Here is a 16392-nt window from a genome sequence, read left to right as displayed (position 1 = left end):
ATTTGAGATATTTGCTGATATATATGGTTATATAAATTATTTTCTGGGAAAGTATACAGGTTTTTCAGCGAAGGGTTATGAATGTTAATAAATGAGATATTCTTGAAAAGCTTTATTTTCGCCCACTCACGTTTTCTGTTTTGCGCCCCTCCAGGTTCTAGTAGCAAAGTTCCTTATCGACGAGGATTTGTGGCATGTCCCTGTTAAGGTGGCTACTTTTGTGGGTATGGTTTCTACCTACATTGCTGTACTTGACTATGCTCTGACATCACGTGTGATTTGGGTTCATACCCACGCATAGTGCACTCTATTATTTAGGCACCTTTAGGTTTAAATTTATTTCGCATCTTTCCTTATCATCACTTTATGGCTTCGTCACCTTCCAAGTGGCGGCCAGCACAACTCGATTCGGAGTCCTAGTGGACATTCCGGATCGGGGTGTGTCAATGGCATATCATGAACATCCCCAATTTGCTAATTTCTTTTCCTTCCACATGATCGTTATCTACATTCATGTATATCATAAATATTTTAATGCAATGTCATGAATATTTACATTCTTATATATATAGGCCCTTTATTCAAAGGGATCTTCTTCTTTTTTCAAAAAATAGGGATTAGGTATGGTGCTCACTCCACATCGAACTTCAATGATCCAAACCATTGATTTTGTAAGTCTCGATTCATAGATCATCCTTGCAAAAATTTAATTCAATCCGAACTCATTTGCCTATTTAATTATCAAGATAAAATTTCATTATTTCTTATATAACAAAGTATTCGTTAATTTCTTTAAACCTAATTAGATGTCTTAAACATTTCCAATATAGCTAATATTTTGCAAGGATAATCTATGAAGTGTAACTTGAAAAATAGACGGTTCAGATTGTTAAAGTTCGATATATTGTGGACCCTACAACTAATCCCTATTTTTATAAATAAATAAAAAATTAATGTAATACATGTATATAAACACTACTCTTTGGCACATATATTTTCGATACTTTCTACAACTTCAACAATGTTTCAAATCCCACAGCAACGCACCAGTACACCTGCTTGTTTTACCTAAAGCCTTCATTTGTGATCAAACAGGGTCATTGTGCAGTTCAATTCAACGGAAAAATGAAAGGAAAAGGAAATGATTCTTTATTGCTATATAGATCATCAATGTACAGGCTATAGGAAATCAGTCTTTATAATTAGCATTAGAATCCTATACTTTGCACGACCTGTTCAATTTTTTGGCCTGATAATGATACCTTTGATGATAAGCCCACTTTTCGAGGGCGTGTCATGATTATAAAAATCAAAGATCACTTCTCCAGTTTCTCTTGCCATTGACTGAAAACTGCCACCAACAAGCTCCATCCACACTCCTCTCGGCTTCTCGAGTAGACTGTATTGGCGCTTCTTTTCTCTTCCGCCCTGCCCCGGGAGAGTGATTTTGAGTGTAACAGGGAGTTCCCATCCAGATGCTCCGTTTGTTAATTTAACAATGTAGGCAATCTCATAAACAACTCCTGGTGAGAGCTCCGACATCTTGAACCGTCCTTGGACATCTAGATCGCGTACACCCGTTAGTTTGGCTACCTCAATGTTGTCATCCCTGTGAATCGAAGACATAAAATTCTCATTTTTCGTATTGAAAACTGTAGGTGTTAGAAGACATGAGTGAAATTCGGCATACCCTGTCTCTTTATAACAATTCCAAACCCAGTACGGAGGACCACCCCAAGTGATTGCTAAGGACCTTGCGTATAACATCATGCATTTGTAGCCAGAGTTCTTCTTAACCCATATTTTCTGCATGCATAAATTAATGATTGAAAAAGGAACACAGCATCAGCAGTTTCTCTCAGATTATATCCAGGATCTTCACCCGCTCCCCACACCCGCCGCACCCCCCCCCCCCCCAACCCCAAAATATGTATATGTTTAAATCCGTATAGCATTTATGTTAATACATATAAATAAACAAAATTTGGGCCAAATGCCGCCTGCACGGAATGTCATTTTACCCGTGGGTTATGAACAGGCGAGTGGATGTCTAACATAGAATAGACAATAGAGCTTTGGTTCCAGGAGGTTGTGGTCCGAAGACTGCAAACCCCTTCCTTTACTTACAATTTAATTGTGTTTGTTATGTTTGTGTTTTTTGTGTCATCCTCGTTATCTTAACAGGTGACCTGATAACGATCTGATTCGTTAACAGGTCGTGTCGGTTAATGAATCATGTAAGAAATTGTCATGCTTAATGTTTAGATCTGGCAAACAATATCTTATCGTGTTCTTAACGGGTGATCCGATAATTACCCGATTTGTTAACGGGTTGATTCACAACCTGTTATTTTAGTGTCATTTCGTGTCAAGTTAACAGGTCGTGCAAGAAAATTGCTAGGCCTAATGTGTTATAACAATATGGGCACACACACATATATATGTATATATATTTGATTATATGGGTTTGCATATCTCTTCCCTTGTTTTGCAATTTATCCATCTACAATATTACGTCTCTCAGTCACCTTTTGGTGTCAATTATTTGATGCAGAAGATTTTTGTTCATAAAAATAGAGTACTCTATTATTCACTGTATACATTGTTTTCCGAAAGTCTGATTGATGTGTTGTTTTTATTAATGAAATTCATTAAGAAAGATATCTTTAGAAAAAAAATATGAATCGTTGTTTTCTATTGATAACTTGCGCAAATGCCATTAATCACAGATGATTATTGTGAAAAAAATTAAAAGTAGAAATATAAAAGAATAGTAACTTTAGGGTTCAAAATCGAAATCAGTCTGACCATTTTCTTGAAGTCCCGGAATTCTCCATTTGTTGAATCTTTCATGGCTATATTGTTTCACCCACAGTGCAACAGTAACGAACCTCTTCGTCCTCGCTTCTTAAAACCTACCAGTTTAGGAGGAACGACTAACATCCTGACCTTCCACATATTTCTAGTTGTTGGCGAAAGATGCGTTCGCACTATATTCTTTGAGTACTGCATTTGGAATTGGTGGTTTTTTTTTTTTAAGTGTTTTTAGAGCATCTCCATGGGATGAGGTTAGAAGCAAGGAAAAATTCGTCGCTTGCTCACCAGGGAAAACTTTCCTTGTAGAAACGTTGATATTTTCTAGTGATTCACGTTTGTGTGAATTTCAGCTGGAAAGAGCTGTCTTCCATGACATCCTAATTATTCTTTGGGAAGTACAATGACAGAGAGGACGGGAATTCGGTCTCCTCTCTTCTCGAGTCATTCCTTGATTGTTCTGTATGTTCAAGTATTCTAAATTCTTCGAGTGTTGTCAAGTATTCTTCTGGCGCTGCTCAAGCCTTCCAATCTTTTCAACCAAAGGAAAGTATCAAATCGTTCCAGGATTTAAGTATCACATGCCTATGCTATATTACTCTCATCAAAGCATCATCCATTAATTCAAAAAACACAAAGCCGGATTGTCTCTCCAGACTCCAAATCACACCAGATATGTGTTTCCTTTCTTTCAGCCTTGTTTCTTCTTGTCCACTTGTTGTTTTCGGCTTTCCATTTTAATTCGGAAGAAAAAAGCAACATGGCTGACATAATTATCGGCCTTGCAAGTCCTCTTGTAGAGATTGCAATAAAGAAATTGACTGATGTTGCTACTACTGAATTCGTCAATATCAAGGATGAGGTAGAGAAGCTGAACAATTCTTTTACAGAAATTAAAACGTTGCTTGGAATTTTGGAAGGAAATCCTCCGATGGATTCTTCTACTGCTTCCCCCCCTGAAGAATTGGCTGGAAAGGCTCCGAGCAGCATCTTATGATATGGAATGGAGGATTTGATCGACTGTTGGACAACAGAATACCAACGGTGGAAGATGAAGCAGCAGCAGGTACAAAAATTCCATCTTCCGTTTTGTGCTTTTAAATTTCTCTTTCTGTCTCGTGAATTGTCCAAGTTGAGAGAAATTACATCAAGAATAGATGCAATTAACCGAGATGGACAACGCTACAAAAGTAACAGAACCATGATAGCAGCAAGTGATAAAAGTCATTCCAAAACATCGGGAACTGGGCCCGTTCAAGACAGGTTAGTTGTTAGTAGGGAGAAGGATAAAGAGAAGATCATAGAGCAGCTGACAACAGAGAAAAAAGCCGGTAGGGGAACCTTTTCATTTACTCCCATTGTTGGGATTGGAGGATTGGGGAAAACAACTCTTGCTCAACTTGTCTTTAATGATGAAAATGTTGATCGGTATTTCGATTTTAGAATTTGGGTTTTTGTGGGGAACGAATTTGACATGGAGAGGATTTTCCGTGAAATACTGGTCTCTCTAGTGCGTTCATTGAATGTGGAAAGAAGACAAGCAACGGAGTCTTTAAAAGATATGATCAAGAAAAAAGAATCTCAACCCGAAACCCCTGTTGATCCCACCCTCTTGGCCAAACTACAAACCTTGTTTAAAGATGCCAGTCCTCTCGATTTGAACCAACTACCTTCTCCCAGTGATCCCAACTCCTTGCCCCATCTAAAAGACCTTGATCTTCACTACTCCAACTCCTTGGACCGATTACAAACCCGTCCTGAGATTATTGATTATACCCCTCTCTCCTTGGCCCAACTAGAAACTCGCATTCTTGAACTTCTCACTCAGAAACGATTTTTACTTGTTCTAGACGACCTGTGGAATCATAAAGATGAGGAATTGGAGCCACTAGTAAAGGTCTTAAATCATGGGGCTTACGGAAGCAAGGTTCTGGTGACTAGTCGGCTGAAAGAAGTTTCAAATATCATGGATTCAGCGTCACCCTATTCTCTGCAATGTTTGGGTGATCATGAGTCATGGTGGTTGTTTAAAAAGTTGGCATTCAAAGAAGATAGTGATTTGATCGATAGCGAGTTTGAAAAATGTGGAAGGGAAATTGTAGGTATGTGTCAGGGTCTTCCTTTGGCTACAAAACAAATGGCAGGTCTGTTACGTGGGAAAGAATTGGGAGAATGGGAAAATGTTGCCAAAAGTCAAACATGGAAAGCACGAGTGGAAGATACTCAAATACTGCCTGCTCTTAGATTGAGTTATAATCACCTGCCCTCACCAGATCACAAGCAGTGCTTTTCATTGTGTTCCCTGTTTCCGAAATCGTATCTTTATGAAAAGGATGAGTTGGTCAAGTTATGGATGGCAGAAGGATTTATACAACCACCTACGCACGGAGTGGGAGAGAGGACAGAAGACATCGGAAGTCGATACTTCAAGGAGCTGTCAGACAGGTTCTTCTTCGAATGCTCAGCTGAAGACAACACAAAGTACAGGATGCATGATCTTATCCATGACTTGGCACAATCAGTTTCCAGTCCCTTTTTTTGCCAAGTGAAGGATATGAAAGATTTTGACGAAAAGTCTCGTCATGTATCACTGCTTCAAGAACAACTTCAGAAGCCTACAATAGAGATCGTCAACAAATCGAAGAAGCTGCGCACACTTTGACTTCCAGTTCAACACTTGCAACTGAGAGCCTTTGGGAAAGGACAAGGTGAAATAATTCATTCACTTATGTATATGCGTGTGCTAGACATGAGTTCAAGCACAGTTGTCACACTGCCAGATTCAATTGGAAGGCTGAAGCTCTTGCGCTACCTCGATTTATCGACAACTGAAATCAGAAAGCTCCCTGATTCGGTATGCAACCTCTTCAATTTGGAGACACTGAAACTTTTGCGTTGTCCTTGGATTTTCAATTTGCCCAAGAACTTGAAAAATCTTGTCAACCTGAGACATCTGGAGCTAGATGAAATTTTCTGGTTCAAGACCTTGATGTTGCCACGAAGCATGGGGTGTCTAACCAGTCTGCACAACTTACACAAATTTCCGGTATGTTTTTTTGTTTCTTTTTCAAATATCTTGTTGTTGGGGGTCAAACTTCTGTCTAACCAAAAAAAAAAAATATATATATATATATATATATTCAGGTCAGCTGCGAAACAGGAAACAAACTTGAAGAATTGAAGAACATGGTGTACCTTAGAGGAACGTTGCACATCTCAAAGCTGGAAAATGCAGTGAATGCAGGGGAGGCCAACTTGAAAGGGAAAGAAATGATTGAGAAAGTGGTTTATGAATGGAGCAGTAACGATGTTAATTTTCATGATGAAGCCGCTGCAAAGCAGGTACTTGAAGACTTGGAACCTCACCCAAAGGCACTCAAAGAGCTCCAAATCTGTCACTACAAGGGCACTGAATTTCCACGTTGGATGGGACTGCTAACGAATTTGGTTAGTATTTATTTGAATCACTGCACCAGATCGAAAGTCCTTGATCTTCGGGAGCTACACAAACTCGAACAAGTCCGTCTCAAAAATATGCTAGAGTTGGAGGATTGGAATGGAGATTTTGAATCCCTCAAAATTCTAAGGATAGTTAACTGCCCCAAGTTGAAAAGCTGTTCACATCGTGGGAAAACACTGGATTTTCTGAAGATCAAAAGGTGTGAATCATTGGAACACCTTCTATTTTCCTGCTGGCGCAACCCTATGAGTATCACACTTGTTGACAATCCTGTTCTGATGCACTGGACTCACAATTGTGAGAGTTTCTTTTTGTGGTAAGGCCTATTCTGTAATTTATATATATTTGTTGTTTGCGAGTTCTTACAATAACCATCTTGTAGTTCATTGGTTAGTGGACTTTGGCAAGCCAATCGGGCATGGGTTCGAAGATTTTGAAATCAAGATTTTTTTGTCTTTTTTAAACAAAACTTTATAATTGGCCTTCTGTTTTACCATATAAAATTAATTCCTTTTTCGGTTTTGTTCATATAAAACAAGGTCTATAAACCTTATAATTAGCCTTCTACTTTACCATATACAACCTAATTTTTGTTTTTGTATTCCATCACTCTTGTTTGATACATTTTTCTTGACAATTAAAAAAAAGGAAATCTTAAATATTTCTTCAATTGATTATATTGCTGTATTTAGTCTTCTTTTTTTTTTTTTTCATGTCTTAAAGATCCCTTTTGAAAACGATTTCTGGTTCCGCCATTGATAAGAATGGTTATGATAGCAGGATCTTTCTGTACTGGAAATTCGAAAGGGGCAGTGAACTCAAAATTATCAATTGCCCCAAGCTGCATGAGTCGCCAGATAACTACATTCCAAAGAAATTGGAAGCAAGTGGGTGCAATTCAGAATTCAAAATACATCCCTTCTTAAACATGGAACATCTGGCATTGGATGCATGTTCTGCACATGGCTCCTTAGTGGGTTTGCCACCTCGTGATGTCTTTGATCTACGGTTCTTGGTGATTTCCAATATCTCAAACCTCATATGTCTTCCAGATTGGGGTCTCCCCGAACTCGGAGCACTCTACGTCCGTGACTGCAAGGCTCTCGAGTATTTATCCAACCAAAACAAGTCGTTCCAAGGATTCACCTCCCTCACAACACTCTCCATCCACAATTGTCCTAAGCTTGTAACGTTGCCAGTTGAAGGCCTCCCAACATCTCTTAAATATTTGAGTATTGGCTCGTGTGCAAGGCTCAAGTCATTTGGCCCGGCAGATGTACTCCAAAAACTCGACTCCCTCCATGATCTATACATTGAGGATTGCCCTGCACTCCAGTCCTTGCCGGAGGGTGGGTTACCAACCTCCCTCCTGCATCTCTCTATCCAGCGATGCCCCTCACTGGTAGAACGATGTGGGGAGGAAGACGGTGATTGGCCCAAGATCAAACATATCCCTGATCTGGAAATGAGGATGCCATCCACCGAAACTACAACCTCATCACCATCGTCTTCTTCAACAGCTTGGTACCATCTGCGCTTGCGGAGGTTTGTTTAGGAATTTGAATTTAATTTATTGTCTTCCATAATGTTTTGGTTTGTGTCCAGCTTATGTGGTAGATCAAAACGCACCATACAAGTTTTCATGTTTGGAAATTCCCATTTGGGGAGGAGAATCGATTTGATAACAAATCCAAGGATTATAAGATGTGTGTTTGAATTTGCAGGCCAAACTTCAAAAGGAAGACGGTTTCAGAATGATGCCAAGCTTGTCGCAATGCAGGACAAGTTCGTACAGTATTCCCTTCATCTCTCTTCGGCAATCAATAGCTCTTAGCTTGAGATGGCTTTCATGCCTGCTTAACACATACATCTCAATCTCAAGCAAACTACCATAATCAACTAATTATGTTAAAGGCTCTATATGATTGACTTGCAGGGATATAGAGCCAGTTGAAGAGAGTGAGACAGCGCATTGCATTCTAATTTCGAACCTAAGTTGTATAGATTGTATAATAAGCTGCCTTCCTACATCTACGTTGGTCGGGGCACTGCGTGTAAGCTGTGAATAATCGTGAGTGTAGTAATAAATAAGCAGCCTTCCTCCATCCATGTCGGAAGGGAAGACTGGCTGATGAATTTATGATTTAAAGTCATGTACATGCAATTAGTAGTACTGGTATTGCCGTTGAAGGGATCCAACCGAAGAAGAAGGCGATCATCATCCTTAACTCGGAGATGATTACGGTATATTTAGTAATCATCTCGGAGTGTCATACATCTTTCCCCTAAACCCTAAAGCTACAGATAAGCTTCCTCTCAATATATAACTAGAAATAGTGCCCGCGCGTTGCTGCGCGATTAGAAACCGTATGGAAAAATATGTTTCAAAGCTATAAAAGAGTGTAATATATGAAAATTCGTATGTATAATTCAAACTTGCACACATTTATGCGTATTTTACCAATTGTTAGAAACTGCTAAGATAACAATTGGTATCACATAATTGGTATGCTATTAACATAATGAAATTTGTGAAGCAAAAGAAAATGGTATGGAATTTTAACTTACGATGCTAAAGAAGCTATGAGTAGCTGGGTCCTCTGTGCTTTATCCATCAAAGGCATTGCAACTGTAGATTGTGGAAACTATAAAAATTCATCCAGTCAAGAGACAAAATTCAATAGTTATGGGCAAGGTGAATATGGAACCATGAATGTAAGATATAGTTGACAAATTTGCAAATTCATTACAATTTCATAAAAAATACTAAAATTGAAGATCTTAAATTCATAAAGTATCCAAAATTTGATAAGTTTGTTAAAATAAGTATTCATCACAACAATAGCACTGAAATTGAGTTCTTTTGTTTGCCAAGATTTTTCCAGCAACTAAACAGATGAAAGTATAGATAATGAAACAATCAATTGAATGAAAGACATTGAATTGAATCTTTATGACAACAAAGAAGAAAAACAATTGATGTTGTTGTAGGTCATTTTAAATGAAAAGAAGAACATTGGCTTACATAGTTGGAGGCAAGTAGGTGATATGAAATCTGTCATCTATGTACACTGCAAAACATTACGGAAGTAGTAAAAAACAATCCTCACAGATGACAGTAAAATAATAAGAAGACAGATTTGTATCAAATGTACAAACATGACAAATGCATATTAAAGGGAAAATAACCAAGAATAAAAAGATGAGGCTTTTTAAAGCTTACCAAATAGAATCACCAAGGGATTTTCCAAGGCATTCGGTGATTTTTTGTAATCCTTCTTTGTATAAGCTCCTAATAAAAGTTAAAAAAGCTGATATAAATTGAAATTAAAAAAAAAATTAGCATAAACTGAATGATTAAAATCTCTGTATATATATAAAGTAACGATTGTGATTTTTTCCTATTTGTCTTGCCTAGTAGCTATTGATGGACTAATTCAAAGATCTGTTCTTCCTGGATGTCTAGGGAAAGGAATAACATCTCTAATGTGGTCAATGCTGGTAGCAAATAAAATCATCTATTCGAATCCTAAACCAAAACCACAATGTTTGATGGTCCCAAAGTGCGGCAAGTCAATGTACCACTCATACGGTTCAGTAGGTAGACCCATTTCCTGAATATGACTTCACTGAAAAGAATTTCAGTGAAAGCACCTCATCAGATGCCGTTTGGAAATAAAGAAATCATTAAATAACAGCTGAGTTCAGTGAAGCAGGATTATCATAAGGTGGTGCCAACTTAATTAATTGCAGTAGAAATGCGTGTTTAGACTACATATTAGTGAAGATACTTGACAGCGATTTATATAAGCTTTCGATAGACTAACAAAGTAAGAATTGTAATAGAGAGTGCAATTTTTGGTAAAACAGTTGTTGCTAGCATCAAAATACACCTGTGGTGCCTTCTTTTCAATCATATGGAGCATGATAGTTGTAGTAATTTGTCAAAAATGACTTAGATACTACCACCATTCCAATTAACAGACTGAATGGAGCAGGATTGTGAGAATATAATTAACCAAATGTAGTATCTATAACACATGGCACCTCACTTTCTCACAGTGGCTTAATGTGTTCTCGACCATTTAGCAACCTGTTTAATTCTAGTTAATATTACTTCGAAAATCCCAAGACCATATTAAAACTCATTTATGCAGAAATTAAGGTCTCGTTTGATAACCTTTGTGTTTTTATCAACTTAAGTTAACTTCTTAAATGTACCAGAATGCAAGGTTTTCAACTCATACATACTTAAGTCAACATCTGCAGGAGTAAGAGTAGCACCATAATGCAACAAAAGGGTTAAGACTACTCAAAAGATTGTAGTTGAACAATCTATGTTCTAATTAGCACTAATCCTAACATGAATACACTAAAGTTGAAAGTTAAGCGAAAAACAACGGAAAACAAATGTATGATGACAGGGAGACACAAATGTAATAAACAATCAATACATTTAACTCTTTGTTGATAAACAACTCGGTAACTCATCATTAAAGTTGTAACCTCTGTTTAAAGGATCAGAGGGATTGGGATATAGCAGAAGTTGTGGTGAGAACACTTTAAATATGCTTGTAAGATCTGGAAACACAGGGTGATGTAATTAGAATTTGATAGTATTCCTTGTTTCGTTCAATTAATAGTGCCACACAATTTAGAATATTAGGAGTTTATGATAGTGATTACTGACATTTTGTCAACATTTGGGTGGTAAGTCTTATTGGCAAAGCCTATTGAGGGAGATTTATAGGGATAAGGATCTGGTAGCTCAGCTGCTATCCTCCACACACTTCTCTGATAAATACCTGTCGCAATCCATAATATGGACGAAATGGGGGGATTACGCGATGAAAACAAATCACGGGCAATCCAAGTAGCTATTTTGGAAACCAAAATCATCAAATCGAATTAGAGCAATGACCAAACAACAAATTCCATTAAAAAAAAAAAAAACTAATGATTGGATATGGACATATAGAAAAACTGTTTCCAATGAATAACAATGAGCATAAATATAATCGTTTCACATACAGTAAGGTAGGCAAAAGATGACGGTGATTAATACAAAATTGTAACTGCTAATGGTTAAGATTGAGATGGAGAAGTAAAACATATTGATGCTAAATTTGGTTCTAAGGGTTGGTAACAATCATGGAACAATGCTGGATATGATTGTAGCCCATGGTGATGTTACTTTTGTAATTATTTAATGACTAACATTGGATACATGGTGTAGTTCAAGGTTTATACATTTTTACCACCAATTGAGTTTGGTTCCAATGTGAAGAAAACGAAAATAATATGTTGGGGGGTTAACACTAAACACTTTTAAGATCAAAGTGGTTAAAATAGTTTAAAACAAAAGATATCGCTTGAGAATAGATGGGTTGATCAAATTCATCCAATTGAAGATTACAAACTGAGGACAATGGGTTGAACAAAAGCGAAAGAGAAGCGGATAAAAAAGGGAAAAAAAATTAGAAAGAAAAGAGAGGTACCAACAAAAGTAACAGAAAATTAACAACGCAATATATTTGATACATTGAATACTAAATGGTTGAACGGATTAAATACCTTCAATAAACAGCGGTGGTTCTTGAAAGTGAAGAAGAACAAAATCAGACAGTAATACGAAGCATTTGATTACGAAGACAAAATCTGCAGCATGGCAAAATGAGAATTTAGACATAAAATTTATCTGTAAATTAGGAATTAAAAATAGAATAATAAATGAAAAAAGAGACACATCAAGAAAAGAGGCCTTACAACAGCTTCGTTAAACGCCAATTCAAAATGATTGCAGCTGGGAAACTATACTTAACACCATGCTGATAGGATGTAGAAATGGCATGATCAAATATTAACGGCATGGAGAATAGAGAGGTTGCAAAAGGCTTATAAACAAAATATTTAAGTTGTAGAATGCAGATACAAAAGGCTAAAAGTTGTTTATTTACATACAGACAAAAAAAATTACAGACATGTGTTGGATTTTAGCACATGGAACCATCCTTCAAGAGCAACCAGCATTTGGATACAAAAAATTGAAGTGCTGGTCTATGTACAGGCAAAAAAGAATACGAAGTTCAAATTAGAGAGATATTTACATGGCAAACAAATAGGATAAATATTGTTTCATACACATTAACAAAAAAGTAATTAACACTATAAAAATCACTCCGAACCTCAAAAATGTAAAAAGTAATTAACACTATAAAATAATCCGGAACATACTAAAAAGTCAGTAGTTACTGTCAAAATCAACACCTCGGGCTCATTTGATTAGTGTGAACTGATCAAACTAACAGTTGTTACACCATATATTTGGTTAACTTCAACTTGGATCGTTTTCTTATGCAAGATTCTTTGCTTAATTTAAATATATAATCAAACATCCCTCCCTACTTAAAAGCTTGTGGTACCAACTATTTCATTTGACCGAAAATTATATGTTTGAATACTCATGGGCTGCTTGCTTGATAGCCATTTTTTCTATCTCAGTGTTTTTCAAAATCACTCATAATCATTTTGGTCCCAATTCTAAAACACAAAAATGGCATGAAAAGGGCTTTTTGCAAAAGCATAAGTACATAACAATTCGGCAGTGAATTCTCGTGATTCCTCCTGAGACCTTGATGAGATTATTGCTGGTGATCTGAAGATAGAAAGGTTGAATTAGGGTGGACACAACATAACTAAAAATCCCATGGATCGAAAGTTTAACCCAAAAGAACCCCCCCCCCTCTCTTATCAAATGAAAACTCCGAAAGCAATTCAATGGTTGATAACAACCCATTTAAAATTGAACCCAAAAAAATTTAAAGCTTCTGACATTTAAAACTGAACAAAACACAATCCATACATTATAACAAAAACTGCGTGCATAAACATGCTAGAAATTCACCAAGACCCACAGCACTGACCAAGACCCACAAAATCAGCCAAAAGATACCAAATAGGGTAAAAAAGCTAAATCTGGAGGAAAAAAAAGAGGGGGGGGGGGGCTGCAAATAAAGTCGCAGGATTGATTTCTAGCAAGAAAACGGGTGTTAATAATGGAGAATTGCAAACAAAATTCTAGAGAGGGCGAGAGGACTCACCGTGAATTCAAGCCGCTTGAAGAATTTTCTTCAAATCGGGACAGAATCCGCGTCAGGTCGTCATTGACAAAGAGCGTAAGAAATCTTCTTCGATATTGAGACCTTACGAAATCTTGGCGTCGGGAACGTCGTTGACCGAATGCTTCTCGACCTCGAACTGGAGTCGGTGACCACCTGGGCGTTCGACGTTCTATTTGGCCAAGAATTTGGAGCTTTGGAGAGAAAGATATGCAGGGAAGTTAAAGCAGATGGAGTTCACAAAGGGTAGCTAAATCGGAGTTGGACGATAACAGCAAATAGAGAACGTAGGTTTCTGGGAGCAAACGAAACCAGAACCAAAAAACCCAAAACAAACGAAGTCAAATTAGAGGAAAAGAAGTGAAAAGCAACGGAAGGAAAAACAGTGAAAAGAAAGGGAAGATGCCAGAACACACTGCGATAGCCGACAGCTGGAGAGGAAGGGCAAAAACGCCTTTTCACTGTAGATAAGCCAATACAAAAGGGAGCCAGGACGGCATTTTAAGGGCATTTTCGTTATTTTACTGTTAAAGAACGGTAACCGAGAGTGGGTTTTAGTATATATAAATTAGAAATTTTTAGCCGCGCCTTACTGCAGGATTTGAAATTGTATGAAAGATTATATTTGAAATATATAATAGATTGTGTGATTGAAGATTAATACTATTTACATTGACAACGTTGGAAAAAGTTTTACAAACAAAAGATTTTTACAATACAATTCACATACAAAAGATGGTAAATTCTTTTTATCTACATGCATTATGTTATGGAATGATATATATACGTACATATATATGATATCCAATAGAGCCTAGTAAGCATAGTTTGGTCAGTGGATCATCCTAAAGGATGTGTGTGCTTTGGTTGCGTGAAGTTGGCACCTTATTAAAGTTATGGGGTATTGAACTACTAGAAGATATAAACGGTATGTGTAAATGGATATTCATTTGTCTTATAGAATCGATACTATGTATGCTAGCAATTGTAATTCATATTGAATTGATGTATGATGTGTGATTATGATGCTGCACCATGTAGTAGTGTGGCAAACAGGTGGTCTTGCTTGGTTAATCCGCATTAAGAGACCACACCATTTGACATTTGTATGTGGTCATGTTAGGTTAATCCGCATTAGGAGACCATACGCATTATAGGGGTAACTCTACTTGGTTAATCCGCATTAGGAAGTCACTGCCTACCTTGTTACATGGTGCACATGGGTGTTCCTACTTGGTTAATCTGTATTAAGGGACCATGTCATTTGATGTGTGTCTATGGTCTTGCTTGGTTAATCTGCATCAAGGGACCACACTATTAGATACATGCCTATGTCCTACTTGGTTAATCACAAATTGTACTACTTGTTTTATCCCTAAAAACGACATTTTGTAGTGATATCTTTGCTTTTAGTTGAGGTCATGACATGTTTATGTATTTTATTTTTTTTATAGCTAGATTAATGTGACAGATAATTATATTTTAAGTCATTGGTTTCCATGGCTAGTCAAATAGGTCTAGGAATTGTTCCAAATATCATTGTCCTATATATGTGTATGCCATTGGGCTTCAATAGTTTACATTGGTATTATTTAACTTTTGTGAAGGTTGAAGGAAAAGGCACATGACCACTTCAACAACAAGGTTTCATTTATCTTTTCATTTACACGAAAAGGAGAAAAGAAAGCTCTGCTTTCGCTTTTGATATATATACAATGCCGACAACTCGGTTCAGGAATGAGAATGATTCAGAAATATGGGCATCCAAATTTCCATTTCAAATTTCAGTTCGTGGGTTCTTAGCAGGAGCATGGGTTCTGGTTATTGGTCAATTACTTATTGGAAGTCAATTGACTTGGGAGATTGAAATTTCAGTTACTAAGCAACTGGAGAGTCGAAGAAACTAATTGGGAGGCTATGACTACAGTGAGTAAACCCAGGCAGTACAAGGCAATAACTTGGCTTTAAACCTTTGTCGGTTATGAAAAAAAGCTACGGTGAGAAGAGGGAAGACAAAGAAGAAAAACAGAAATGGCTGGGCATTAATCTAGTCAATTGGGGCTAATCATAAATGAAGCAGAAGAAGAGAAAACAAAAGATTAAAAAATGGAGGATTATCATTGAAGAAGGCATCGACAGAGCAAAGGGTAGAAGGCAGACTAGAGGTACGGAAAAACAGGGGATTTTTCAGGCTTTTTCTAAACTAAATTTTCTTATTATTTCTTATGGATTCAGTACCAATTTCGATTATGTTTTGGGAACTAATTTTATTTTACTAGGGCTACGATGTAGCCTAACCATGATTGCTTAATATTTCAGTTTAACTATTTATGAATTTGCATTCCCTTGAGTATCATTTTGTTTGTGCTTATGAACTTGATTTTAATTCTTGTGATTAGCTACCACTTGGGTTTGAATCGAGTATATGTGATGCGAGTTAACACATATGCCATGTTAATTTGGTTTTAGTGTCTTGCAAATGGTACCATGAATTCCTTGTTGTATATGTCATACACTAGGTTTCATGCGGTCTTTTAGTTAGTTCCCAAGTTGTTAATGAACTTGTATGTGTTTAGTAGTCTAGATGCCATAAATTATTAGCACATATGAGTATACGTAGTAATCTAGATGTCATGGATACGATTACCTGTTCCATAGTTGATTAATCCACATTACGGGGTCACTGCCTATACGATTACCTGTTTCATAGTTGGTCCTGCTTGGTTAATCCCTATTAGCGGACCACACTATTGGATACATGCATATAGTCCTACTTGGTTAATTTGCATTAGGGGACTATACACATTATAAGGGTGACTCCGCTTGGTTAATCTGCATTAGGGGGTCACTGCCTATACGATTACTTTATTCCATAGTTGGTCATGCTTGGTTAATCCACATTAGGGGACCATACGCATTATAGGGGTGACTCTGCTTAGTTAATCCATATTAGGGGGTCACTGCCTATTAGATGGATACATATGGATCCGCTTGCTTAAT

General features: G+C 37.1%; 4 protein-coding genes across 26 annotated transcripts; 2 read left to right on the top strand and 2 right to left on the bottom strand.

Annotated features, from left to right (window-relative positions):
- Positions 1 to 1126: 1126 nt before the first annotated feature.
- On the bottom strand, positions 1127 to 3005 carry LOC108169214 (lectin-like). The gene is made up of 3 exons (XM_070816864.1): positions 2809 to 3005; positions 1691 to 1806; positions 1127 to 1609 (listed from the first exon to the last, which is right to left on the bottom strand). The coding sequence occupies exons 1-3, from the start codon at positions 2851 to 2853 to the stop codon at positions 1237 to 1239; spliced, it is 534 nt and encodes a 177-aa protein (XP_070672965.1). The 5' UTR covers positions 2854 to 3005; the 3' UTR covers positions 1127 to 1236.
- Positions 3006 to 3411: 406 nt separating this feature from the next.
- Positions 3412 to 8423, top strand: LOC103454858 (putative disease resistance protein RGA4). 2 transcript variants are annotated; one of them, XM_070816862.1, is made up of 5 exons: positions 3412 to 5860; positions 5959 to 6590; positions 7055 to 7819; positions 7999 to 8059; positions 8211 to 8423. In XM_070816862.1, the coding sequence occupies exons 1-4, from the start codon at positions 5543 to 5545 to the stop codon at positions 8030 to 8032; spliced, it is 1749 nt and encodes a 582-aa protein (XP_070672963.1). In that variant the 5' UTR covers positions 3412 to 5542; the 3' UTR covers positions 8033 to 8059; positions 8211 to 8423. The 2 variants fall into 2 exon arrangements, with proteins under 2 accessions (XP_070672963.1, XP_008392674.1); XM_008394452.4 differs by having other exon boundaries at positions 7999 to 8423.
- On the top strand, positions 3818 to 5476 carry LOC108175269 (putative disease resistance protein RGA4). The gene has a single exon (XM_017337386.1). The coding sequence runs from the start codon at positions 3818 to 3820 to the stop codon at positions 5474 to 5476; it is 1659 nt and encodes a 552-aa protein (XP_017192875.1).
- Positions 7821 to 13769, bottom strand: LOC103454857 (ubiquitin-conjugating enzyme E2-23 kDa-like). Of its 22 annotated transcripts, none has more exons than XM_070816867.1 (9): positions 13375 to 13759; positions 12041 to 12102; positions 11849 to 11932; positions 10965 to 11079; positions 10781 to 10855; positions 9498 to 9566; positions 9300 to 9345; positions 8843 to 8919; positions 7821 to 8127 (listed from the first exon to the last, which is right to left on the bottom strand). In XM_070816867.1, exons 4-8 carry the CDS (start codon positions 10975 to 10977, stop codon positions 8889 to 8891), a joined length of 234 nt encoding a protein of 77 aa, XP_070672968.1. In that variant the 5' UTR covers positions 10978 to 11079; positions 11849 to 11932; positions 12041 to 12102; positions 13375 to 13759; the 3' UTR covers positions 7821 to 8127; positions 8843 to 8888. The 22 variants fall into 22 exon arrangements, 9 of the variants coding, with proteins under 9 accessions (XP_070672968.1, XP_070672973.1, XP_070672969.1 ...); XM_070816872.1 differs by having other exon boundaries at positions 8843 to 8903; XM_070816868.1 differs by lacking the exon at positions 7821 to 8127 and adding an exon at positions 8353 to 8624.
- Positions 13770 to 16392: the final 2623 nt, after the last annotated feature.

The sequence above is a fragment of the Malus domestica genome, chromosome 17, assembly GCF_042453785.1.
Source record: "Malus domestica chromosome 17, GDT2T_hap1".
NCBI classification, from domain to species: domain Eukaryota; kingdom Viridiplantae; phylum Streptophyta; class Magnoliopsida; order Rosales; family Rosaceae; genus Malus; species Malus domestica.
Note: the sequence above shows the minus strand (reverse complement) of the source record. Positions and strands in the feature narration are given on the sequence as shown.